Source organism: Diospyros lotus, chromosome 6, assembly GCF_014633365.1.
Source record: "Diospyros lotus cultivar Yz01 chromosome 6, ASM1463336v1, whole genome shotgun sequence".
NCBI lineage: Eukaryota > Viridiplantae > Streptophyta > Magnoliopsida > Ericales > Ebenaceae > Diospyros > Diospyros lotus.
This window is the reverse complement of record NC_068343.1, coordinates 7,351,850-7,376,861: the sequence shown is the minus strand read 5'-3', so window position 1 is coordinate 7,376,861 and position 25,012 is coordinate 7,351,850. Positions and strand designations below refer to the sequence as shown.

Below are 25,012 nucleotides of genomic sequence, written 5' to 3'. Positions count from 1 at the left end.
CATAGGTTTTATTTTTATTTTTTTTCATTTTTACTAGGCCATCTACACATTTGGTAAAACATCTACTAGTTAAAAATCTCATTGTTAGTATTATAAGTCCCTTGCTCTCAAACTCATGGTCTATAAAATTAAAGAACTAATTAGGTTTTTCGTGAAAGAAACTCGAATTTGATTTTTTTGTTAATCTTATCAACACCCATATAAGAGAGTGTTAACTTAAAAGTTAGTCATTTGAGAGTTTAAAAAGCTACACAACTTATAAACTCATCAATGTCCAATAACTTAAAATCCAATAGAAACAAAAAATCTAATTTTGGCCAAACAACAAATGAATTTGTCGACCACTCTAGTGGTGACAATAACTATGTGAAGTTATTTTAATAAAAACTTATATTTCTACTAATATCTTTGTTAATTTATTATCTATCATTTTATATAAAAATTTAAGCTGTTAAATAGACAATTCATTTTATATTTTATATTATTATTTTTACACAAATAATCAAAGTCTATATTTTAATGTAATAAGGAGTAATCTTTAAGTTTTCACCCTTGCAAATGACATAGCACATAAAGTTCAGCTACACGCATACTTGGCTAATATGGTTTTATCCTCAGCTTCCTTAGGAACAATCAAAGCAACTTTTGGACTAAATTGAGATGTGGGGAAAAGATAACGTGGCCAGCCCTTCAAGAACAGTGCTTCAGATTAATGAGCCTATAAGAATAGAGTAACCCTGTAAGTAAACACTGACAATGTATTGGATTATCAATTCAGTTCAAACAGATAAAAAGAGGAGCCTGGTTTTATCTTGCCTTGCTAGAGATATTGCTGGATAGCCAATCGAGGCCCTCGTAGAGTCCTTGCCCAGATGTGGCACAAGTGCTCTGGATATACCTGCATCAGCCAAAACCCACCACTCAAAACAAGAAAGCAATATTCAAAAACCATTTATGGAAATTTTCCAGGTTCAATTACAGTCTCAGAATACCATCTTGAAATGAACGTTATGATGGAGCATTTGAATATGTAGGGGATGACTTACCAGCGGCGCTGACGGAGCGAGTGCAGGCCAAGTTTATCAGTGATTTCAGAAACGCTCATAGCATTCGGAAGGTCTTGCTTGTTGGCAAACACAAGAAGTGTTGCATCACGTAGCTCGGCCTACAATTGGAAGTTTTAAACCACTTGTTACGGTGCCCAACTCAATTATGACTTGATCGTCAAGTAGTTAGGGATAAATGCTTGATGTGTTGTTGGTGATCAGAAAGAGGATAACCAGGTTTGCTGCAGGTAAAACTAAGAAACGCAAACACATTTCTGAAGTTGCAGAATGTTTGCTGCATACAGTTACCTCATTGAGCATCCGATGAAGCTCATCTCTGGCTTCCAAAATTCTCTCCTTGTCATTACTGTCCACAACAAATATCAGACCTTGGGTATTCTGAAAATAGTGTCTCCACAAGGGCCTGATCTGCAAAACCAGACACGGGACACGACAAATGATGCATGATTATCTTTGTTTAGCAACGAAAAACACGTGTTTTTGCAAGTAATTCTGATGATCCTCATTACAAATCCTAGAAACATAAGATTGCATACATGTCGTCTTAAAAATATATAGGACTTGTGCAGACAATCATGTAGGCATACACACAATCTTTAAATTCACAAAAACAGGAGAATATGGTCAGTGGTACCTTATCCTGCCCTCCTACATCCCAAACTGTGAAGCTCACATTTTTGTATTCCACAGTTTCCACATTAAAACCTGTAGGAATAGTGCATAAATGTTTTGGAGAATAATTATTACCATGTTTGGGCTCCTCATCACACAAAGAGAAGATGAAAACTTCTGGAAAGAAACTACAAAATTCAAATGATTCATGATCTTGCCGATTCCTTTATCAATTCGTGGAATTAGAAAAACATGCAAGGAACTCTTTTACAAGATTTTGCAGTACAAATGATTCGTGTTCTTGCTTTAAATATAAGTGCTATCATGAATCTAATGACGAGATTGATCTACGACATGGAGGGAAGCAACTGCTAAAGTTCATAAGGTACATACCAATAGTGGGTATGGTGGTAATGATCTCTCCAAGTTTCAGCTTGTACAGGATGGTGGTTTTCCCGGCAGCGTCAAGACCAACCATCAAAATCCTCATCTCTTTTTTCACAAAGAACAGCTTTAAAAACCGGGAAATTGCCAAACCCATGTTGCTATGCAGCTGGTTCAACCAAATAAAGGAAAACAATCAAGGAAAACGAAAACAAATTAAAATTTTTCTTAGCCCAGATTATAAGAAAAAAGAGTGATTTTGGTGTCCTCACATCTGAAACTACGAACAAGAAAGGAAGGTCCAGAGTACAGAGTATAGAGAAGTGTAGGAGGCCAAGTCGGTTGCAGTATTGATGCTTGTAATCACTCAACGAATCTGTCGTTGTCCAAAACGTAGAAGATAATAAGATTCTACAAAGTTGAAGGAGAATAAAGGACACTTTCGTTCCACTTTCCAGTTAAAACATGGACAACTTGACATGAGTTCTGATGCTTTAGGTTCGAACGGCAAAGATTTCTTCTGAAATTTTGTGGCTTCGAGTCCCCCTGAGGAGAAAAGGTTTAAGTGGTCCTCGCGTTCGGCCTGTCCTGTTTAATAAATGAGCACATTCAAGTTTAGTCTGGTCAATCAGCCATTTTCCCGTTTGGGCTATATCTGGTACAAATCGGACCAGATATTTTGGGCCAAATGGGGTGAAATGCCCATTCGGTCCCAGTACTTAACACACTCTCACTCTGCCTGTGCCCCCCATTCAACCCAAAATGGCTGGCTCCATTTGGACCACATATCATTATTCTTCCCATATTTGGCAATTTGTTCCCCCCTTAAAATGGTAGATTACAGAGGTTCAAAAAAATTTCTGAGTAGAAAATCAATCACGCAAGGGATGGTAGCTCATGGCAGTGGAGGAATGTTGATTGCTACAATTAGATTTTGAAAATTCTAGTGCAGGTAAGAAATAAACAAGCTGCATTCAAGGCAGGATACTAAGAAAAAATACAAATACCAGAACAACCAAGTACTTGCATGAATTCAATCATGTAACGGTATCCAGTTCATCGCATCTGGAACCTGAGTTCAGTAGTGTTTGGAGTGACAATAATTATTTTAAAGGTACAAGGATAAATCGATTTAACTAATTGTATCTAGACACATCAAGCTATATGTCAGCCGATCAGCTGATTTTTCTTATTCTTAATAATGAGACGATTATGTTTCTGATCCACATAATAATTGCTCTTAGAATGGACATAGACGATGAAAACAGTCTAATCAAAGATAAATATGCATTTGAGCCATAACACAATGACAAAAGAGAACTTGATTTTAAGGATTAAAATAAAAATAGAAAAGGATAACTCGTTCTCCAGAATTTCTGTTGTTATCAGCCAGAGTGCGCTCATTGACAATAGAGGTGTCAAAAGGGCTGGACAACCCGAGGGCTGCTCGGCCTAGCCTGGGACGGGCCAGGCCAAGCCCCCCCTATGGGGGCCGGGTTGGGCCAAAGAAATTGGGCCCCATAGTCGGGCCCAGCTAAGGGCCCGACCTGTGCCCCATGAGGCCTTTATGGGCCAATCAGTTAGGCCCTTACTCATTTTTTTTTAGTTTTGTTATTCTTTAATAATTATTGATATTGGATACTAAAAAATTTATATTTTACAATATTTATAAATAATAATCATCAATTTATTTACAAAATTTTATATATTTAAATTATAAATAAACATTCTTCCCCTTTCATATGTACATTATTTTTCATATCAATTCACAAGAAAATTTATAAGGCATATAGAATTTTAAAATATAAAATGATGAAATAATATTTAAAACTTAAAAATTAAGATAGAAAATATTTTAAAAAGAAAAAAATTAATTTTTATATATGTATTATTTTGATATTTATATATGTATATACTATATGCATTATTTTAAAAAAAAGTGTCGGGCCCGCTAGGCCCTGTGGGCTAGGGGCCCGGCTTGGCCCTCTAGCCCATTGGCTGGCCCGGCCCCCCTGTAGGGGGGCCGCCTATCCACGGAAAAAGGGCCCGGGCTGGTCCTTTTAGTAAAAGGGCCAGCCCGGCCCGTTTAAAAAGCCCGTGGGCTGACTCGGGCGGGTCGGGCCGGCCCTTTCGACACCTCTACTTGGCAGCCTGAACTAATAGGGAGTGAAATTGAGAACGTCAAAAAATGACAACAATTATGATTAGCAGGGATGCCTGCCTTACAGGTCAAACAGTCTCTCTTCCCCGCCTTGGCTTAAAAGCTGGGTAAACAGAGGAGTAACAACAACCAAAATAACATGAATGTGGATGTTTTAAAACTAACAGTTTCAGTAGAAGCCTGGCATGGTGAGTCCAACGATATTGCAGTAATAACAATTCAACGGAGACCTAAATAGTTCTACTACTTGTTCTGTATCCATAGGCATAGGCCTCCACAGGTGCAATAATATATTGGAAGGAATAGTGATATTTAGCCCTAATTGCTAAAACTAATTCAATAGCATATTGGACATTTCATACAGTATAATTCTGTATGAAATAGCATATTGAATAACTTTGTTGGACCAAATAGCATTGTCTTATTCGAATAGGACCACTGTTTTGACAGCAGCCATAATTCTGTAACTTACTACAGAGTCCACAATCTTCTAGCATCAACAATATGCATGCTTTGGGTATAAGATCTTGCAATTTGGAGAATCAAGAGATATATTCCTGACATGTATTCTCAAAATGCTACAATCCTAATTGTCTGTGCAGACCTAATTTGGGGGCAAGTAATCTTTCTGTTAGTCCCGCAGGTAAATAAGAAAAGTTTATCAAGCGGATATGTGCACAGTATTCTAGGGCAGTACAACGAGGAGGAGAAAAGGGAAGAAGATAATCAAAATCCTTTCCATATGAAATCTATATGCTTTTCATCAGTCCACAATGGTTTCTATCAAAGAAATACAACAGGACCTTATAATTGTACACCAAACAGGTATGACAAGGGAGCAATAGAACTCTCTAGAAATGCTCACCAATAAAATTCCAGCTAAGCACTGAATCAGATAGAAGATATATTTCTAGAGCTTGTCAATAGACAGCACACAAATGGGAGAAACCTTGAAACCATGTTATTTGGGAACTACAACATCCTATAGCCCTTGAAACATACTTTTGATCACCTACAATTAGCATAAAGATTAAACAGGAATTTGGCAACATAAAATGTTCTCAGAGGCAGATTGGATGATGGTATACATTGTCAAAAGAAAGAGATTATTAGCAGGTCACAAGAGGTGATCCACTGCAACGGACATCTGATGCAGCTGAAGTCCTTTGCCTTGTGGACAATGTATCAATATCAGAATTGATGAAATGTTTCCTCTTCAGAGTATCTGCCTTTGGTCCATCTTCTGGAACTTCCAAAATAGGCTGAGCTTCATAATGTTGCTGGGATATCATGGCTTGAGCTTCTGCCAACACCGATGCACTATCATCTGTAGCATATAATATCCTCTTTATTGCTTCAACGACCTAAAATGAAAATAAAAAACGATAATGAACCAACTAGCTTATAGCAATTTAACTAGAAATTTACCTATTACAAATATCAACCAACTTAAAACATATTACTGGTAAATTCTCAATCTCAGGACACTGGCACAGGATCTCAATATCCCGTAGCTTGGCAAAGTAGAAGTCCCTCTCTTTCTCTAGACTGTCCACTGACAACTTCAACTCTGTGATCTGCGTTAACAGACAGGAGATTCAAAGACTCATGGGATTCTTGAGTTTGATGCATCTCATAACAGAAATGATTTCATATACCTGTTCATCATATGCGGGCCCTCCAATTGCAGAAGACCTGGAGTTCTTAACAGATTGATTTATAGAGATGACATCATTCCTTCGAGTGCTGTGGGAGCTCTGAGTTCTTGGAGCAGATGCTAACGATCTGGTTGAAGATTGAGATGCTGCAGATTTCTTACACAAATCTTTTCCTCCTTTTGATGCCTCTCTCCTTTCCAAAGGATTGTAACTAACATTGACACACAGCTAAATCAAGCATAACCCACTACATTCGCAAATAGGTAATGCTTAATAACCATCAATAGCATGCAAGGAATCAAAATCAAGACGAGACAATCATTCAAAACTATTTAAATTTCAAACACGTCCACTGACTTGTTAAGTGAATAAAACAGATTAAGAATAGTTAATGCTCATGAGAATGCTAAATTGCAGCCAACAAGCTTGAGATACTGAAAAAGAAAAAGAATAATGAGTATTAGGTAAAAAATTTATGCAAGGGAAAAATGGGCAAAAAGCCCATTCAGCCTCCCATTTCAGCCGAATTTTGCTGCCCATTTATCAGAGTTCAAAGAAAAAGGATTGCAAAGACATAGAAACTGAATAAACATATCAACAAACTCATTTCGTTGTTCGCTAGACAAACCCTAAACACAATGAAACTCATCAAGCATTAAAACTTTGTCTATAACATATCTTTTACAATTGCCCCAACCACACCATCATAGGGAAAAAGAATAAAACGTTGTCACATACTTTGCAGAACAAACAAGAAAAATATAATTTTTAAAGAAATCGAGTTGAATTCACAGAATAATGTGCCAGGGATTGATTACCCGTGTAAAACAGCCCCATTGACTGAATCACAGTAGCGTTTCATCCATTGCATGAACTCCAGATTATCAAGGGGCCTTCCTTTCACTAACTTGTTCACCTCAATATGCTGCACGCCAAACACAAGAGACAAAATGATCAGTCAGGTTAAAAAAATTTACAAATAAAAAAAAAAAAATCCATCTTTTGGCAACGAAAAACAGCAGCTTAACGAAACCCCAGAAGCACTAATCAAGAGTACGAAAGAGAGAAACAGAGTCAGAAATACCAATCAACCTTGTTGATATTGAGTTTATTGAAAACATCTTGAAGAACTTTGTAGTTCTGGATCATCTCGTATTCGTTCTTGGCATCGAAGTTGACCTTGTGCATTGGCACCATCCCAGGATGAACCGCGTCCATCAGCTGGCAATGAACCGCACCCGAACACGCCTGCAATCAACGGATCCAAACGCGCCAAAAGTTGCAATCAAAATGATAGATGATTCAATTGGACAAAATTCAAAACTAGGGTTTCTGGAAAGAAATAGACACCTCTTCGACTTTGGAGAGATGGAGTTGGAGAGTTGAATTGATCCAAGCCAAGATCTCCATCCTGCCTACGAAATAAGCCGAGTCCATGATTCCGATATTGGCCGCCATTTCTGATCTCTCTCTCTCACTCTGTCCGGGGCTGGAGCGTTTAACGTCTCTTCTTCAGCGTCAACAAAGAGTGCGTTTTGAAATAGGGAGGAGAGCGGGATTGTTTAATATTAAATTATTGCTTTTCCTGCCACCAGAGTGAGGTGAGGTAGGAGAAAATGTTTTTTTTTTTCTTTTAATTTTTGAAAAAAATTGAAATTGTTTATCAATTTAGCCTTAAAGTATCTGATTTAAAAATAAGAGATTTTATTTTGTTGTCCATGTCGAGTCAATTTTTTTGTTGTGAGCATGTTAGGAAAGTGTTTTAAGAGATGAGGCTCACGCTCTTCTCTTATTTTGCTCGCATCAGACAAATGTTATATTAATTAACATAATATTTTTATTAAAAATAATGATTATTGTCACACTATTATTAATAAAATTTGCAATTTATAGCTACATAAATTCTTAATTTATTAAAATCAAAAGAAAATTATTGATAAAATGTGGTGTGATCATAATAATATTTTAGAGACACGAGATATTTAAAATAATTATTATATTTTAATTTTATCACCGTGTCGGTGTAGATTAACACATAGAACTATAATGTAATTTAATAGTTTCCGTGTTAAGTCATTTATTATTATTATTATTATTATTATTATTATTATTATTATTATTTTGTTTATCAACAAGATGCAGGCAGGCAGGCAGGCTAGTAAATTAATCAACCAGCTCAGGCACAGAATGCAACCACCAATAAAAAGAAAATCAGGCATCCAAACAAACAAACATACTAATTAGAATGATAAAAAAAAACTTTTTTTTTTTCTTTTCCCAAATACAATACAAAATAGTGGACTGACAATCTCCAAATCAATTAGCAAATCACAGATCGATCCCTCCCTGTCACACAGGCCAAGCGAAGAAGATCTAATCACAATCCCAGACACCTAAACAACAAACCCAAAAGAGATCATCAACCTGTCAGTCAATCATCATAAATACACTTACATAAAAGTTTTGTTGTTGATGTCTATATTATCAATTATTATTATGGGTGACCAAAATAGAATGCGGCTGAAGAAGGTGGAGTTGGGAACTTGTCAAGAGCTTGTAGCATCTCTCTCATGGAAGGTCTCTTCTGTGGGACCGGTGAAATGCAACCGAACCCCAGTCTCAATAGACCCAGCACGGCATCCTCCTTGCCCTCCAAGTCAGCCCGGATCGCCACGTCAGCCATCCTCAGAACCCGGTTCTTCTCCTCTCCCGCCCCGGGGCCCAACTCATCTGACACAATGACTTTCCCGGTGAGCAGCTCCAGCAACACTACCCCGAACGCGTACACGTCCCACTTCGGGTTGGGCTTCAGGCTCCTCAGTGACTCCGGCGCGTAGTAGGGCGATATGCAGCCCATTGAGCTTGGGCTTGGGCTTGGGGTCGCCCCAATAGGGACGTCCTGGAAGCTTTCTCGCGAGGCCGTGGACCGCTTGCTGCCGAAATTTCGGGCCGACCCGCCGGCCTTGTAACTACTCTCGCCGGTCACCAGCCGCTCGAGCCCGAAGTCTCCGATCTTGGGCTCCATGTCGGGGCCCAAAAGGATGTTACTTGGTTTGAGATTGCCATGCACGTGCTTCTTGTCGTGGATGTAGGTTAGCCCCCGTGCTACGCCCCTTGCTATTTTGAGCCGCAGTTCCCACGGGAGATGGCACGGCGAGGAGCCCGCTTTTCCTGAAACGGCAAAAGTAGAAATCAGACCTCTGCAGGCGCAGGTCAGCCGAGCTCCCGGACAAGTCATTTTCGAGGGTGGTGAGCGCAGCTCAACTGGATTGGGTTACGGATACGGGTATCGCTGTCCAAGTTCACAAGAAGCAAGAAGAAACGGAGGGTTGACTTGCAGTGCATTGAAAAAAAAGGTTTCAGTTACAACTACTCTACTGCGGTTGGTCTGGCTTCTCTCGCCAGCGCATTTTAGCAAATATGGCGGCCACTTGCTAACCTGCCCGCGGAAAGAGAGTAGAGACCCAGATCTGGCTGGGAGCTCAGGATATTGGGCGAAAAAGGGCTTTGCTTTTTGCGCATGCAAAGCAAAAAGTATAAAAAGAATTGGTATAAAAACAATTCTGCTTAATTACTTATGCATCTATAAATTTAAATTTAAAAAAATCTACAAATTTTCGTTTTAACCATAAAAGTACCATCATTCTTAGAAATGACTTGCGGATTTTTATTTTTTATTTTTTCGATAATAATTTTTGTGAGAAAAAAATCTGTCTTTCAACACCGCCATGGCCAAAACACCGAGATGGCGCACTTTAGCCGAAAACACTAAAATGCGCCGAAAGGGAGGGAGAGAGGACTCACTGTAGCGTGCATTGGCGAGGCTGCCATTGGGAACGAAGTCGTAGATGACGAGCTTCTCGTCGGCGCCCCAGTAGAACCCTCGTATCCGAACCAGATTGGGGTGCACCAGCTTGGCAATGGCGCGGACCTGGTTCTCAAAATCCTTGAACCGCTCCACCCCGCTCTCTCCAATCCTCCGCACAGCCAACGCCGTGCCGTCTTCCAGCACCGCCTTGTACATTATGCTCGATCCCGTCGCCCCCAGTATGTACGCCGACGCCTTCAGCAGCGTCTCCAGCTCCAACTCCTTCTCACCGCCGTCCACCGTCACCAGCGCCCCCGTCCCCTTCCCTTCGGGCCGCACCTGATTATTATTATTATTATTATTACTCCCCCCACCACCCTTCTTCCCGTCCTCCACTTCTTCATCGTCGCCGTCCGAGCTTGCGCTTTCGGACGATTCTTCGTCCTTGCTGGCTTGCTTTCTCAGGCACGCCCACGCCCTAATTCCTTTCGACTCTTCGGAAGACTCCGCAGCCGACCAGTCGTAGTCTTTGGCTTCGCCCGCTTCCGCGGTTTTCGAGTTCACGACACTGCTCTTCTTTTTCTTGGACTGGTAGACGTAGAAGAAAATCAACGCGACGATTAGAACTCCCAGGATGTCGCTAATCACTATTCCGACTATGATTCCTGGCTTCAGGCCTTTTCGGCTTGACCCGTTCGACGGGCCCGGTGAATTCGTCGCCGGAGATGAATCTATGGTACTCTTGGGAAGGGCGGCGATTGCCGGTGGAGATGTTGGTGACGTGGCATTTGGTGGAGTCGAGATGGTGGAAGGAATTGGACATGGATTCTTGAGCGGCTTTCCGCACAATTCTGGATTCCCGGCGTATGATTTCGCTTCTTGGTTGAAGAACAGGCTGGTTTCCGGGATTTCGCCGGTGAAATTATTGAATGAGAGATCAAGAGTGGCGTTTGTCGGGATTTGGTTGGCGAATTTAGTCGGAATTTCGCCGGAGAGCCTGTTGTATGAGACATTGAAGTAACGAATACTATTGCCGCTGAAGTTTGAGGGCAGAGATCCGTTGATCAGATTGGAAGACAGATCTAGAATTTGAACAGAATTGAACTCGCTGGGAAGACTACCCCAGAAGTAGTTGTTTCTCAGAGAAACAACAGTTAAATTACGTAGAAAGGTGAGGTTTCCCGGGATCTTTCCCGCCAAAGCATTGTCGGAGAGGTTAAGGAACTCAAGGTTCGTCAGCCCTCCGACGAGCTCGGGCAGTTCACCGGCGACCAAGTTGTTAGACAAGTCAAGCGTTCGAAGTTCAGACGCTTCAAACAGCGACAGAGGAATGGACCCATTGATGGAATTGTTGGAAAGGTCAAGACTTTGAAGGATTGGGATCATACCCAGATCGGGCGGAATTGATCCGAGAAGCTGAGAGTCTGGAAGCGAGAGGCCGGTGACGCGCAAGTTAGCACAGGAAACTCCATTCCATGAACATGGCGTCTGGTCACGGTAGTTCCAGCCCTGTAAAACGCCGAGAGGATCACTGAGAACAGAGTACTTGAAAGAGAGCAAGAGAATTCCATCTGAATTCAGGCCCAAGGCCTGACCCAGAAGCCAAGGGAGAGCAAGAATTCCCCACCACCAATGGATATCAAATCCCTCGAAGCTCATGACTTCTCACTGTAATTCCACATCTCTGTCTCTGAAAAAGAAAAGCTAGAGATAGAGAGAGAGAGAGAGAGAGAGAGAGAGAGAGAGAGAGGATGTTTGTGAAGAAGTTTGGTTTCTGGTGAGCTGTGACTCTACGCTGTTCTCAATTTTTTTACAAGCTTCCGCCACATGCTACTGCCTACTCTCTTCTTTTGCGCTCTTCTCTCTCTCTCTCTGAAATCACCGACTCACCGTACGCTTGTGTTCCTGAGTAATCTGTGTACTAAAGGTATATAATTTAATTTAAGTCATCAGAAACATATAGGGGTATAGCATCTTTGCTAGAAGACGGGCAGGTAGAGTTGAAGTTGGAGAACTCTCACACATGTTGACCTCACACAGAGGTTTGTTAAATTATTGAGGAGGATGAGGCCACCGAGGTTTCACTATTTCCTCAACATCAACACTGTAGGCTGTAGGTACAATTAAGAAAAATGCTATTTATACACGATGACCGAAAAGTTGATCAAAAGACACTAAAATAATAAAAATATCCTTATTTGCAATTGCTTCTACTTTTGTTCCGATGTTGGCCTCCTCACTCTCCCTTTTCTATAGATGCCTCAAACAACTGCCAACAACAATAGCCCCATGTTGATTGTCGCATTGTCGTTGCTCTTACCACTATTGATAGTTGCTGTATCCTCTCATCACCTTGTCGAGAGGATCACATCGATTGTCGCACCATCGTTGCCCCTGCCACTGTTGACAATTGTTGCATTCTCTCACATCTTGCTGAGAGGATCGCATCGACTATCACATCGTCGTTGCCCTCACCACCGTCGACAATTGCTGCATTCTCTAGTTGCCTCGCCTCACGTCGATTGCCGCACCGCCTCGCAATCATCGTCGATTCTCTTTTTGGCCAAGTTCACAGACATATTCTCTTTTGATGAAGTTCAATTAGACTTGAGTAAATGAAGTTTGATCGGACTTCATCCATTGCCACAATGAAGTTCTTTGATGCGCAATTGAGAAATGCATAAAAATGTCAAGGGCAATGGCAGGTGAAGGCAACAATAGGTGCGATCGACGGCTATGGTCAACAAGTAGGGGCGACGATGGTGCAAGTTAGGATACAAGTGGGGGTGATGCAGTGCAAGGGTGATGGCGATGAATTTCTCCAGATTGAAGAATTTTGTGAAAGTGATTTGAGATAGAAGTATTTTTGTTATTTTATTATGCGTGATGACGATAGATTTCTCAAGATTAAAGGATTCTGTGAAAGCGATTTGAGATAGAAGTATTTTCGTTATTTTATTATACGTGTAACATCGTATATATATCTCTATGTAGATGTAGAATTGCCCAACAAATAATGCCGTCAGCACTTGTCCTTGCCATAAAATATAATTCCCGTGTGCTCCACAGTTCGCAGGATCCCAGCTATACCAAGACTCCTTAAATTTGGCTACCTTTATCTCCACAAAATAAATACATCCGTTTAATTTAATTTCCAACATATTGTGCTCAAATAGCTCAGTTAGTTAACAATGTGGGGGCCGAATTTATTAGTCGATAAATCAAAATAATTTAAATATCCTTTAGTTAGTATGATTATTCTGGGAAACCATATAGCATGGTAGGGTTGGTCATGATTCATATACTTGATCTTGACACGCCATTAATGTGGATTCGTACTCAGGGGGCTCCATCTGGTTAATTGATTTCGTCAGCCTTTTCAATGCAGAAGAATTTCAATCATTGGTAACAGCAGATGAAACATTCACAAGTTTTGAAAACCCAATTATGAATTATGCATCCAAACATTCTTAAAGAAAGGTGGGTTCTTTTTATCTGTATTTTGGCATCAAACCCAGCTCATAATTCGCTGGGAATTAAAAGGAATATATCCATATATGTCATCTACTGGCATGGAAAAGGAAATTGAAGATGGGAGAAGAAGAGGAAACCACTGAAACTCTGCAGTGAATGAACTCCATCTTAGATTTGTTTGATAGCGTGAGTGATAAAACGGACTGTCAAAACACAATTTTGGAGCATGCACAATAAAGAAGGGAGAAGGGATAGTACTTGAGAATGCAGCCTTACCAACAGTTTTCTTCCTTTTTTTTTTTTTTTTTCTTTTTTAATTTTCATTTTCTATCACCTCGATCATGGGAGATTAGGTTATTTGGTGAGATCAGTTATATTTAAGTAACTTTCTTTTGTTGAATCCAAAAAACGAGAATTGTTATGTTGTCCACGTCAAGTAACATAACAGTTACCCTACGCGAACAATTGAGAGAGGGAGGGTGTCCCTCTGTTAGCCGACGTCAGATAATATAAAAATTACTCAACTGATATGTTACATGACACGAGCAGTATATCAATACTTCCAAATAATTGCCATTAAAATAGTATCTCCAAATAAGAATTAATGACAATGCCGCTACTTTCCCCACCTCTTAAATTTGGATCACGGGCCACTACACAGTAGCCACCAAATAACATAACAAAATTGCTCTGCAGTCTTCGAAAGAAATCAGTACTTCAATAGGACTTGGACTATTACCATTCAGGTGGTCCAAGGAGTTTTCTTTTATCGAGAAGCCAAAGAAGGGGTCTGATACCAGTATAATCCATCACTGTGCGGGACATTCTCCAAATCAGACAAGGGTAGGGCGAGAGAAGTCTTAAGGACGTCCATGCTTTCTTTTCCTTGCAACTCCACCACATGGGATGGGAATCCACTTCATTTTTTCATCGCCTTTTTCTCTCATTTCTTCCCTTTCTGCAATTGGGGTGGCAACTTTGTCCAGCTACCCCGCCTCGTTATACTGATCAAATCAATTAAAAAGAGGGTCGGTTACCTAGCCCCCTCTCTATATGATTAAATAAAATCCCGATTGTAAGTTCAGATCTTGCTTTTATTTGGTGGACCATTGGCCTTTTCCTTTTCCTAATCGGGATTAGGAAAATTCTTCCTCCCTTTTTTAATCCATCCCCGGAAAAATTAAAATCAAAGATGAGCTCCTTGGTTTGTATAAAACATCATTAGAATGACATGAGGATCAAATCGGCTTATATTACATTAATTATAAGTTGGTATTATTATGTTTAACATGCATGAATGTTCAATCAAGTAGATTATTTTAAGGGGGAAATTGGGAGGTGGGTCTGGTTATGATGGTAGATGGACGGCTACAGACGTGGAAAAAAACTACAGAAGAAGAGGATCTGAGAAAGGAAATGGCAAGCAATTTGGCGCCTTGTCATGTTAGGTAAAGTAGGATCAACTACATGACATCAATAAAGCAGAAATCTATTGGTTTTGTATTGTCCCTCTGCAGGGAGGGAACAAACTTGGCATACGCCGCCGGCCATAGCCAAAATTAAAGCTTCACTAATTAAGTTCATGTATGCCGTATGCATCTTGGACCAATTTTTACAAGGTTTCGTCGTCCTTACTAAGATCAAATTTGAATTAGATTTAAGATGAAGACGAAGATGAAGATGCTCGTTTTGGTTCGGCAGCTTAATTAAAGGCGGGCGGGTCAATGAGATTTACCTTTGGTTGAGAGGAAAGGGCCCAATTGATTGCTTGATGCCTACTTTAAAAAGGGCAACTTTTTATGGGGTAGCGCACGTAGTGGTACAAAATCTAATAAAAAGCCAATTGAAATCGAAATCCGGTCAAGAAGAAAAGCGCCCCAGCCCCTAGTCTCATCTCATCTCTGTAAGTCCACATGCTTTGCCGCGTCTCGGGTGAATAATAAAGCCAGGAAATTAAGAGCTGCCAAGAAACAAGAGAAGAGAGAGAATGCGTTGGCTTGGCTTGGCTTCGCCGGCCTCGTGAACAGGAGTAACCCAAAAATGATGCTGCGTGGCGTGTCGTGCGTTACAACTGACGACCTTTTCTAGTGCTGCTGGTGAATTCTATAAACAAACCTAGTCTACTAAAATAATAATAATAAAGAGAAGACCCCCTCGAGCTTAATCTGTCCGTGGTTGAAGCCACGGCCTGAGGGTCTTTCAGTTGAAAGCAAGCACCAAGTGATTCTTACTCGATTCTTTTGGGAATCGATAACAAGAAAACAGTGAAAAAAAAGTGGGTGGCTTTGGGAGGATGCAAAAATTGATGATGACAAAAATGGCTCCTGGAGTTGGGGGTGGATAAATGCAGGGAATTGCATAATTGATTCCTTTGCTCCCAAGGCATGGCATCATTAAAACGGCACTAAATGCCTGACCCCAACGCCCTCTATCCTATCTCTGTTTCACTTCACACTTCCCGATCGTAGTGCCTGGCTGTGGTCCTATGTAAGCGTGCGCAGTGAGTGCTACATTTTAGTTCTTCCATAAATGATCGAACCCTTGATAATAATAGTTTAGATTGTCATGATCCTATGGCTGAATCTAGGATTAATTTGGGAATCAAAAGAATTCGATTCAACTACAGCTAAGAACAAAAGGAAAATAGGGAGAAATTTGAAAAAATGAAGGAGAGATTAGAAGAAGATTAGAAAAGAATAGAATGAACAGTGAGAGAAGAGAATTGAGTGAGACGAGAGAGTGAGACTAGGATAATGTTATATTCAATTTTTGTATGTCTTTTCCCATGAAATGGGATGAATATATATAAGTGCTGCTTGAAGTGGGTGTGGATGTAACAGATCATCCCACAGATCATCCCCCTCCCCCCCTTCAGCAGTTACAATAAATTATTTTATTCTTTTCCTAAGTCCTTACATGTGACCTTTCTAATTTTAATAGAATTGATAGTTAGAATATAGGTACAAGAATTAAAGTAAAAGAAATACAACATAGCCATTCTAATTAACTCTTGGGTCGTGACAATTTCCTCTCCTTAAAAGACTTCTTGTCTCCAAAAAACTTATTACGTTGAGCCGTTCTTATTCATCAAATCCCGGCTTTCTCTATTAGTTTAATGCTTGTTTCTTTCTTTATCCTTCTAGGTTTTTTCCTTTTTTCTTTTCTCTCAATCGTAATAGCATCATGATTTGTTGTCACATTGTCTTCAACCATCTGTTCATCAGTAAATGCAATAGACCAGCATTCGAATTTTCCCACTGGAAGAGGAACCAAAATAGCAACGAAAATTTTGTTCCCTTCGATAAAACCTATAACTTCTTCAACTATCTCCCTTAGTTTTTCACCATCTACAACAGGCTTCTAAAATTCCTCATCACTTTGAATCTGCTGCTGACGGAGAGAACTACTTGCAAGGTTATAACTCATAAAGGATTTTCCTTGACTGAAAGAGAAATCAACATCTCTCTTTTCAGCTTTTGTGTACCACTCTCCCGAAATCCTTACTTTAGTTACCTTTGTTACCCCCAATATTGACAATGGGTTCACATCTGCAATTTGGCTTGCCCTTTTTGAGATGGCAACAACACCATCATATTGTTCGGTGCTAGAGCCTTTTATGTTGGTAGTAAGATATCCTTCAGCTAGTGCTATCTCCACCCTCTCGCTGCCCATTTTAACCTAAGCCAAAGAATCCTTTGCTTTTGGTAGGTCCAAAATAGGAGGAAGGATTCCAACCCCAATATCTATGTAGATTAAGGATCCTTTAGTCAGATTTCCCTGATCCAATGCTATTCCATTTCATACGAACTTCTAATCCAAAACACCACCAAATCCTTCAACCCATGCACTAGCTAACGGGAGTAATGAGTTGGTATATTTCTTGTTAATTTTGCTTAAATCGGTATACTTATTTTGCTTAACATTGGAGGTGAGCAATGAATTTGCTTCTCGCCTCCTCAATTTCTCCTTCAGCGGCTCTATTTTAAGGAATTTGTCTTTGTTAAAACTCCCGCGATAATCATCGAAGTATTCAACATGGAAGTTATAATGATACTTTTTGATTAGTTTCATCGCAAACTCCCGCAGCTTCTCGTGGAACATACAATCAAATTCCTCGCACTTTTCTTCAATCCCACTTATTTTTTCCTTGTCCCCATGGCTAATCTCCTTAAAATCCTTTCCCCATATTTGATGCTTCTGATCAACTGAAAATGCAACCTTTTGTGGCTGCCATAAAGGCTCAATTCCAACTGAAAATGAAGCATTCTACTTCATGTATGTACTGTCGCCCCTAGGAGTAAGATACCCCACTGAAAATGCAGCACTAGTTTGCTGCAATTGTGGTTGCTCTCTTGCTTGAAAATTAGCCATTAAAAATGCAGCATCATTCGGCTACAATTGAGACCTCATCTCTTTTTGATATTTGCTTCACAAAAGCACCTAGGATAAACGATTGCCCCTCACCCTCAATGGTCTTCAATTTCTCAGCAAGATGAGCCACATGCCTTCCAATTCAATGCTTATGTCATCAGTCACCAAAGAAACTGTTGTAAACTCACCTATGTTGGCCTCAATTCAACAAAATAATCGGACCCCATATCCCCTTATTTCTCTCTAATTTTCCTTGTTTTATCCTTTGAATCTCATCAAGTCAAAGGAAATAACTTGCTTAACAACTTGAATCTAGCTTTGTCACCATCATAAATCAGTTGGCGTGGCTTCAACAGATCTTCAATGAATCTGATAAGAGAGTTCGTCCAGCTTGTCAGAAATCAAAGGCAAGAATCGTTGGCCAGTTTCTATAAGCCACCTCTGTATCAGCTCATCCAATTCACCATTATCACCCTCCCAAATTAGGTTAGAGTCGTTGGTCATGCTCGCCAATCAACATCGAGGCCTTGGAAATTGTTGGAACTCTAGAATTCGCTGGAATTAGCTGTTGGGAGTTGTTGAGTTCACAACCAGGAATCGTGGGTCATTGGATTACAGTGACCTAACTTAGATCAACTCTACTTTTGCCTCTAATCCTCGCCTAAACGAATTGAACCCACAAAATTCCGAACGGAATTCCTGATCAAAACTGCAACACCATAGCTGCACCTATAGGAAGCTTATTGGTCTGGGTCGAAATGGTCTTCCAGTCTGGTCGCAACTCGCTGGGCTGTTCACTTCACCTTCGACGAACTCACACTCTCCTTGGACAGTCGCAATCCTCTGGGCCGTCCACTTCACCTCTGGTCACCCATTCCAGTCACGACCTTCTGGGTCGAGGACCACTAGTAGATAGCCCCTTGAATTCGTGTATCGCTGAAGTTGTCTGGCCCTGTTCGTTTGCAATTTCTGACCAATGCTTGTTGAATTTCACAACCGAGGGTCAATTGCCAGCTTCGTCTTCAAGACTGGACTTGATTAAATCATATAAAAGGAGTTAGCGGCCAAGAAACTACTCAATAAACTTAGTTGAAAATTTCTCTAGACTGAATCACACTCGTCGATGTTCAACGATTGTCCCTTAGGTTCGGTCAGACTCGTGCTCTCTAATGGAAAGCTTCGCACCCAATCAGTCGGCAAATTTGCTTAGCCTCTCATCTACTTCCTCCGATTTTGCCTAATCACCGACCTCTGATTGGAATTTCTCCCGAATTCTTGATCGCTCAAGGCTCTAATTCAATCTTGACTTCCTTTTTCGTCAACATCAGTGCGCTTGTTCTTCATCGAATCGCCGTCCAAGGGCCACAGAACCATTGACTTTGCTGCGAGCTGTGTGAAGTCACTATCGGAACTCCCTTGGCTTGCGTTGTCATCAATTCTGAGCTGAAGCTTTCTTTGCTTTGCTTCGCCTTTCGAATTTGAGTTTAATTCTGAATTCAGTCACTGCTTCTTCCCAAACCTACTGCACTTGATCGGTTCCGCAATCTTTCAATTTCGAACTGCTTAGGATTAATTGATGTAGTTAGCGAGAACTGCTTTGCTCTCTCTCATTCACTACCGATATTAATATCCTCCGAATCGAATTAGAAGCAATCGCCTATCAACAATCGATAATCACCGTAGGAACTCACCGATAATCACCGTCGGAACTCAAATCAAAACCATAGCCAATGATGGACTGTTGTGATACTAATTTGTCACGATCCTAAGGCTTAACCTAGGATCAGTTTGGGAATTGGAAGAATCTGATTCAACTATGGCCAAGAACAAAAGGAAATTAGGGAGGAATTTGAAAGAATGAATGAGAGATTAGAAGAAAATTAGGAAAGAATAGAATCAATAGAGGGAGAAGAGAATTGAGTGAGACTAGGATAATGTTGTATTTAATTTTTGCATGCCTTCTCCCATGGAATGGGATGAATATATATAGATGTTGCTTGGTGTGGGTGTGCAGCAGATCATCCCTCCCCCTAGAGATGAGAAATGGGCGGGCTGGGCCAAGGAAATGGAAACTTGGCCCGGCCCTATGACCCTTAATAAATGGGCCAAAGTGGGCCGAGTCATGGGCCTGCTGAGCCGGCCCATGAGCAATTTATTTTTAGTTTTTTTATATATAATTTTTTATTTTTTTCCAAATGTAACTAATATTTTTTAAAATATGTTTATTAATGTTTACTTATAATTTTGATGTTTGTAAAATTATAATGTTTACAATAAACATTATGTTTACAAAAATTATACTAAAATTATGTATATAAACATAATAAACATTATGTTTACAAACATAATTATGTTTACAAATATTACAATAAAATTTTATTTACAAGAAACATAATTTTTAATTATTATGTTTATAATTATTAAATACAAACATAATTTTTTAAATATTTTTTTATTTTTTGGTGGCCAAGCCGGGTCATTTTAGCGGGTGGGCTGGCCCATGGGCCATTTTGGTGGGCTGGGCCGTGGGCCAGATATTGCTGGCCCGGCACGGCCCTCATTTTGCTAGCCCGACCTGGCCCGTTTGGGCCCGCCCGACCCATTTCCCATCTCTACCTCCCCCTCCAGCAATTACAACAAACTATTTTGTCATTTTCTTAAGGCTTCACATGTGACCTTTCTAATTCTAACATAATTGATAGTTGAAATATAAGTGCAACAATTAAAGTAAAAGAAATTCAGTATAGTCATTTTAATTAATCCTTGGGTCGTGACATAGATTTTTTTTTTTATTTTTGATAAATCAACAGACTTTTCCTTTCGAATGCTTCTGGGTATGAAAGAGGACTTCGGAGTTTTATCAATGCAATGCAGAAGAAGAGAGGAGTTGATGAAGGCCAGACTCAATGGCCCATGTATATATAATTACAGCCACTTGAAAAGGAGTCGGAGCCAGTGAAAGAGTAGTGGGCCACATGCAACTTCTCCACAAAGCTGAGAATGGTCCATTGGGCTTGCTCCATCTGGGCCAGGGCCGAAAATACCACTTGTGGCCCACAGCTGAAGGTGAACACAATTACCATCAATTTGATGAAAAATCTATTTATTTATTTTTTATAGTTTAGTTGTCAATCCATTCAACAATAGTTCGACTGCAAGCGAGGGCAGGGGAAAATTAGTCCTAAAAATGACGACCCATCTGAAAGAAATCAAGCAAATGAGGCTGACTTCTATTTCTGCTTTATAGATACACTAGTCGGACCTATCTGCACCTCGGGAAAGGATAATCCTTCTAAAGCTTCAGACAGATGGCATAATAAGACCTAGAATTAATCCAGCAAAACATTCCGACCCATGATTTCACTTTTCACCCTAAAGTTCATTCATGCTTCAGTCTTAAACCAGTGCTCAAGAACCCAGGGACTCAAAATTGATCATTATGTTAAATAAAATTCTAATGCCACAAATCTTCGTCCTTCCAGTACAGGCAAAATTACAAATTTCTACCCCACGAGGAGCTAGTTCTCCAAGCATACACAAATTTTAGTCCCTTGATCAAGATCCAAATTTACACTATCTCATTATTACGGTAAGCAAATTCATCAACAGAAAACTACATCGATCTTTTCTTGGCACCGACAAACCTGGCGGGACTAAACGGGCTGAGATCAACAATACTGGCACGACCATCCAACACAAGCTCAGCCACGGCAGCTCCCGTAGCCGGGGCATTCAGAATGCCCCAACAATCATGGCCTGTTGCCACATAGCATCCCTTTACCCCCGGAATCTCCCCAATTACTGGCACACCATCATCCGTACATGGCAGGAAGCAAGCTTGCTCTGCTTTCACTGTGGCTTCGCCTTCCCCTAAATGGCTTGACACATTGCTTGCCACCCTCTTAAGCATCGCAATTGATTCAGGGTTGCCCGCCACCTCTTCTGGATCATCCGGCACCTCAACTCGAGCCGACATTCCACATATGTACACCTCCCCTATCAATTCAATCCATTTAATCAGAAGATCATCGTTTTGCATTGAAGATTTTCATGATCCAGAACCATTAGAGTGACCACTAGTGCTAGATTTATCCTAGAATGTCTGAAATGAAAAGAAAAGCAAATTAATTTGCTACCTCGTGTATAAACAATCAAACCAAAAGGTTATTTTTTTCCCCTAATTAATGAAATATATACATCTTTCTTTTCTTTTTCTTTTTTTTTTTTTGTTTTTGCTATTGAAAACACCTACATCTTTATTATATCATTTTCTAATCCTACCAAGAATAATAATAATACTCCCATTGAACTTCAATCTCATCATTTCTCTCAATATGTTCTTCATTCTGTTCATCCAAATTAAAAAAAAAGTGAGACTTTAATTGATAAAAATGTGTAGAAAGCACATGTACATCAACTCTAATAGTCTATAGTCTTCCATCTACGAGTTCCCGCTGCATAGAAATTGAAGTTCTTTTCTTTCATTGTTGAATTAGAATATAATATCTATATGTCTAAATTTCGTTCCTTTAGCCAGATCTTCGCAGTAACAAGCAGATATCCCACTGGAGCCATCTACATTCTCACCACTTTCCACGCATTTAACCAAACAGGTGGTGTGCATATACACATATTCCTAGGGAATAGTTCGTAAAACCTACCAGTGGGACGAGGATAGACCTCAGGATCCATGGGCTTGCCTCCCTGAGCCGAATAATAGCTGAGAAACAAGGCGTGAGGCGAGATTGCATCAGCTTCTTTCGGCTCCAGCACTATACTATGCGCCTTCAGCCCATACACTGTAAAAATGGAAGACAACAACGGCAGCTTTCCAGACCACGGCCCAAGAGCCAGAACCACCGCATTGGCCGCAATTTCCCGCCCGCCCTCCAGCACCACCGACCTTGCCCGGCCGCCCTCCACCGCCACGCTCTCTAGTTTCCCGATCACCACCTCGACACCGTGATCCGCCACCGCCTTCGACAGCAGCGTTTTCGTGAACAATTGCGGGTGGACTTGTGCCGTGGTCTCGGCAGTGCCGATGGTCCTAGGGCTCCCGGCCGGCCCGTCAACCCAAGCAGGTAGGGATGCGGATTGGTTACGTTTTTGGTTGTGCTGCTGAGATTCGGTGATGGAAAGGCTGAGAGTCGTAAGGGGGCGGTAGCCGTAGCATTGGGCGCCGTCGAGATCCTGGGCGAGGGAGCGGTGGAGATTGAAGCTGGTTCGGGCGAGGGCTGAGAGGGGTCCGCCGTCGCACCAGTCGAGGGCGAGGAAACCGCCGGCCTTTCCGGAGGCGGCGCAGGCCACAGACGATTTCTCTAGAAGGGTAACGGCTGCGCCCTTCTTAGCAAGGAAGTAGGCGGTGCAGACTCCAATGACTCCGCCGCCACAGACCACCACTCGATGCTGTTGCTGCTCCTCCATGAACGGCGGCGACGATGATGAGTTAATCAATGCCTGTGGAATCGGAATTCGTGCCAAGGACAAAACGTGCAGCACCATATTCTCAGACTTTTTTATTTTATTTTAAACTTCATCGTCTTCAGCCGACACGTGGTGTTTCCTGTAACTTCTGACAAACTCAAAAGATGCACTTCGGTGCAGTCTGCTACCTGATATCCAAGCGAGAGGACTCTAGAGATATGGTACTAAGTACTCAAGCCATTTGAGCTTCAATTTCAGGCACTTGGTTTTGGGCTTGCCATTAACCAACAGCATTTGTAGGTCAAGGCCCTAGAGATTGGCCCAAATTCATTCCAGCCCAGACAACAAGGCCCAAACCCATTGTAGTTGGCCAGTAACAGTGTACAGCCTTGACCTACCCAACGTGGCCCAAGTCCATAAATTATTAAGCCTGCTTCACTTCTTCATGGGCTTCTTGAAAAAAAGGAAACCCTTGTACTGACCATGCTTGATGCTTGCAGCAATCAACATATTCATCATTGGTGGGACAAAGATATGAGCTGTACATTAGGCCATAAGCCAATCGAATAACAGGCACACAGCCAAACCCAGCACTCTTTTTTATCTTAACCCAACACTTGTAGTCCTATTGGTTTCACCAACTGTTGAAGGCTGAAGCTATATATTTTATATATTGTTATAGGCTAATTAGCATTTGGCTAAGGCTGTGAGGACCCCAGGGGCAGCTTAAGAATCACACTAAGGAGACAAGAATTCTCTAGCCAAGTACACTTTCTCTCTTTTGTGTCGTTTGAAATTTTGAGCAGAGTTAGGTGAAATTATTGCATTTGTCACTGACTAATAAAAGGAATGGAGCTACACCCCACTTAGTGCTTGCCAATTCAACTACTCCTTAGCCTCTTCAATATCTATTAGGGGGTCTAATCCAATTATTTTGCCCTAATTATTGTGCATGATCTTAAAAAGCTCCTTATCTACTTGACATGTTCATTGATCCATAGCCTTCCTTCCTTCAACAACAAATTATATTTGAGAAATTCCAAAACTAACAACTACAGCCCCTAAATTTGTTCTCGTGGTTCTTTTTTTTTTCCTTTGTCTAGCTAGGTTACACCATAGGGGTCAATCAGTGCACCCTTTGGGTCCCACTTAATCATGGCCGGGAATGAGGAAAAGGAAAGAAAAACATTATCATATGATAAATAAAAGCTAATTAATAAGTAGGGAAGGAAGAAGAAACCAAAGCCCAATAATTAATTACAAGGCCCACCGGGCAGAAGCCAACAAGAATAAACTGCGGGCGGGGCCCACGGGCTGAGGTCTGGAGAAAAAGCCAGCCTACATTTTTATCTCACCGTTCACACTGGACCCGGCCCACCCCCACCACCAAACCCACCGTCCAATAACTGCATCTCTATCAATGCTCTGAACCATTTACATAAGACAATTCTTTACGATCGCCTAGACCCCGTTTGGTTGCCGGGAAAAGCATTGAAAAATCTTACGCTTCCAAGTACATGTTGAGGAAAATTTCAAACGTTGTGTGGAAAATTTCTTTGATGTGATTCAGGCTCCAATATTGGTGCCTTTTTTTTTTTTTTTTTTTTCTATTTTCAGAAGGGCCGAGGGGTACTGGACAGAGAGTAAGATATTCTTTCTTTGTTAGGGAAAATATTTATAAGAATTGTTGTAGGGATATAATAATAGAATTTAAATATTAAGAAATTATTTTAAGTCGTTGGGATTCTATAAGAAAGAAAACGATTAGAGAGCTTGAGATATTCTTCATGCACACATTCTGATGCTTAACTCAAATCTCTATATTTATAAGAATTAACAAAGCTTTATAATAAGTAGAAGTGTTATCTTATGAAATAAGAATTCCCTTATTTATATAAAAGTTGCGGGATTGTTGATAAACATTTTAAGTATTTCGATATCAACTAGAATTTGAACTTCTATAGATAAGACTTATTCTCTGTGTGATTCTCAAAAAGATTTTCAAATATGTCCATTTACACTTTTGGTTATAGAAATATCCCACAAGAGGTTC

General features: G+C 40.7%; 4 protein-coding genes across 4 annotated transcripts; all 4 read right to left on the bottom strand.

The window, feature by feature from the left end:
* Nucleotides 1-456: 456 nt before the first annotated feature.
* Nucleotides 457-2,529, bottom strand: LOC127803122 (ADP-ribosylation factor 1-like). Its single transcript, XM_052339157.1, has 7 exons — nt 2,336-2,529; nt 2,073-2,232; nt 1,702-1,772; nt 1,356-1,475; nt 1,047-1,165; nt 817-898; nt 457-718 (listed from the first exon to the last, which is right to left on the bottom strand). Exons 2-7 carry the CDS (start codon nt 2,218-2,220, stop codon nt 710-712), a joined length of 549 nt encoding a protein of 182 aa, XP_052195117.1. The 5' UTR covers nt 2,221-2,232; nt 2,336-2,529; the 3' UTR covers nt 457-709.
* A 2,454-nt stretch (nt 2,530-4,983) lies between these two features.
* On the bottom strand, nt 4,984-7,400 carry LOC127804154 (microtubule-associated protein RP/EB family member 1C-like). The gene is made up of 6 exons (XM_052340945.1): nt 7,233-7,400; nt 6,975-7,130; nt 6,701-6,807; nt 5,883-6,093; nt 5,688-5,801; nt 4,984-5,588 (listed from the first exon to the last, which is right to left on the bottom strand). The coding sequence occupies exons 1-6, from the start codon at nt 7,338-7,340 to the stop codon at nt 5,334-5,336; spliced, it is 951 nt and encodes a 316-aa protein (XP_052196905.1). The 5' UTR covers nt 7,341-7,400; the 3' UTR covers nt 4,984-5,333.
* A 720-nt stretch (nt 7,401-8,120) lies between these two features.
* LOC127803014 (probable LRR receptor-like serine/threonine-protein kinase At4g37250) lies at nt 8,121-11,747 on the bottom strand. The gene is made up of 2 exons (XM_052338998.1): nt 9,687-11,747; nt 8,121-9,053 (listed from the first exon to the last, which is right to left on the bottom strand). Exons 1-2 carry the CDS (start codon nt 11,347-11,349, stop codon nt 8,377-8,379), a joined length of 2,340 nt encoding a protein of 779 aa, XP_052194958.1. The 5' UTR covers nt 11,350-11,747; the 3' UTR covers nt 8,121-8,376.
* A 9,209-nt stretch (nt 11,748-20,956) lies between these two features.
* Nucleotides 20,957-23,172, bottom strand: LOC127804774 (putative oxidoreductase TDA3). The gene is made up of 2 exons (XM_052341777.1): nt 22,197-23,172; nt 20,957-21,531 (listed from the first exon to the last, which is right to left on the bottom strand). The coding sequence occupies exons 1-2, from the start codon at nt 23,035-23,037 to the stop codon at nt 21,149-21,151; spliced, it is 1,224 nt and encodes a 407-aa protein (XP_052197737.1). The 5' UTR covers nt 23,038-23,172; the 3' UTR covers nt 20,957-21,148.
* Nucleotides 23,173-25,012: the final 1,840 nt, after the last annotated feature.

Bases quoted from the DNA above. Each gene is read 5' to 3' on its own strand.
- LOC127803122 (XM_052339157.1), bottom strand. From the start codon at position 2,220: ATGGGTTTGGCAATTTCCCGGTTTTTAAAGCTGTTCTTTGTGAAAAAA. The intron at 1,773-2,072 runs GTATGTACCTTA...CTATTCCTACAG, and splicing joins TACCACCATACCCACTATTG to GTTTTAATGTGGAAACTGTG. The intron at 1,476-1,701 runs GTACCACTGACC...CTGGTTTTGCAG, and splicing joins ATGTAGGAGGGCAGGATAAG to ATCAGGCCCTTGTGGAGACA.
- LOC127803014 (XM_052338998.1), bottom strand. From the start codon at position 11,349: ATGAGCTTCGAGGGATTTGATATCCATTGGTGGTGGGGAATTCTTGCT. The intron at 9,054-9,686 runs GTGAGTCCTCTC...TTGCCGTTTCAG, and splicing joins CCTCGCCAATGCACGCTACA to GAAAAGCGGGCTCCTCGCCG.
- LOC127804774 (XM_052341777.1), bottom strand. From the start codon at position 23,037: ATGGTGCTGCACGTTTTGTCCTTGGCACGAATTCCGATTCCACAGGCA. The intron at 21,532-22,196 runs GTAGGTTTTACG...TTGAATTGATAG, and splicing joins GGTCTATCCTCGTCCCACTG to GGGAGGTGTACATATGTGGA.
- LOC127804154 (XM_052340945.1), bottom strand. From the start codon at position 7,340: ATGGCGGCCAATATCGGAATCATGGACTCGGCTTATTTCGTAGGCAGG. The intron at 6,094-6,700 runs GTAATCAATCCC...TGTCAATGTTAG, and splicing joins AATGGGGCTGTTTTACACGG to TTACAATCCTTTGGAAAGGA. The intron at 5,589-5,687 runs GTAATATGTTTT...TTTTCATTTTAG, and splicing joins CTGAGATTGAGAATTTACCA to GTCGTTGAAGCAATAAAGAG.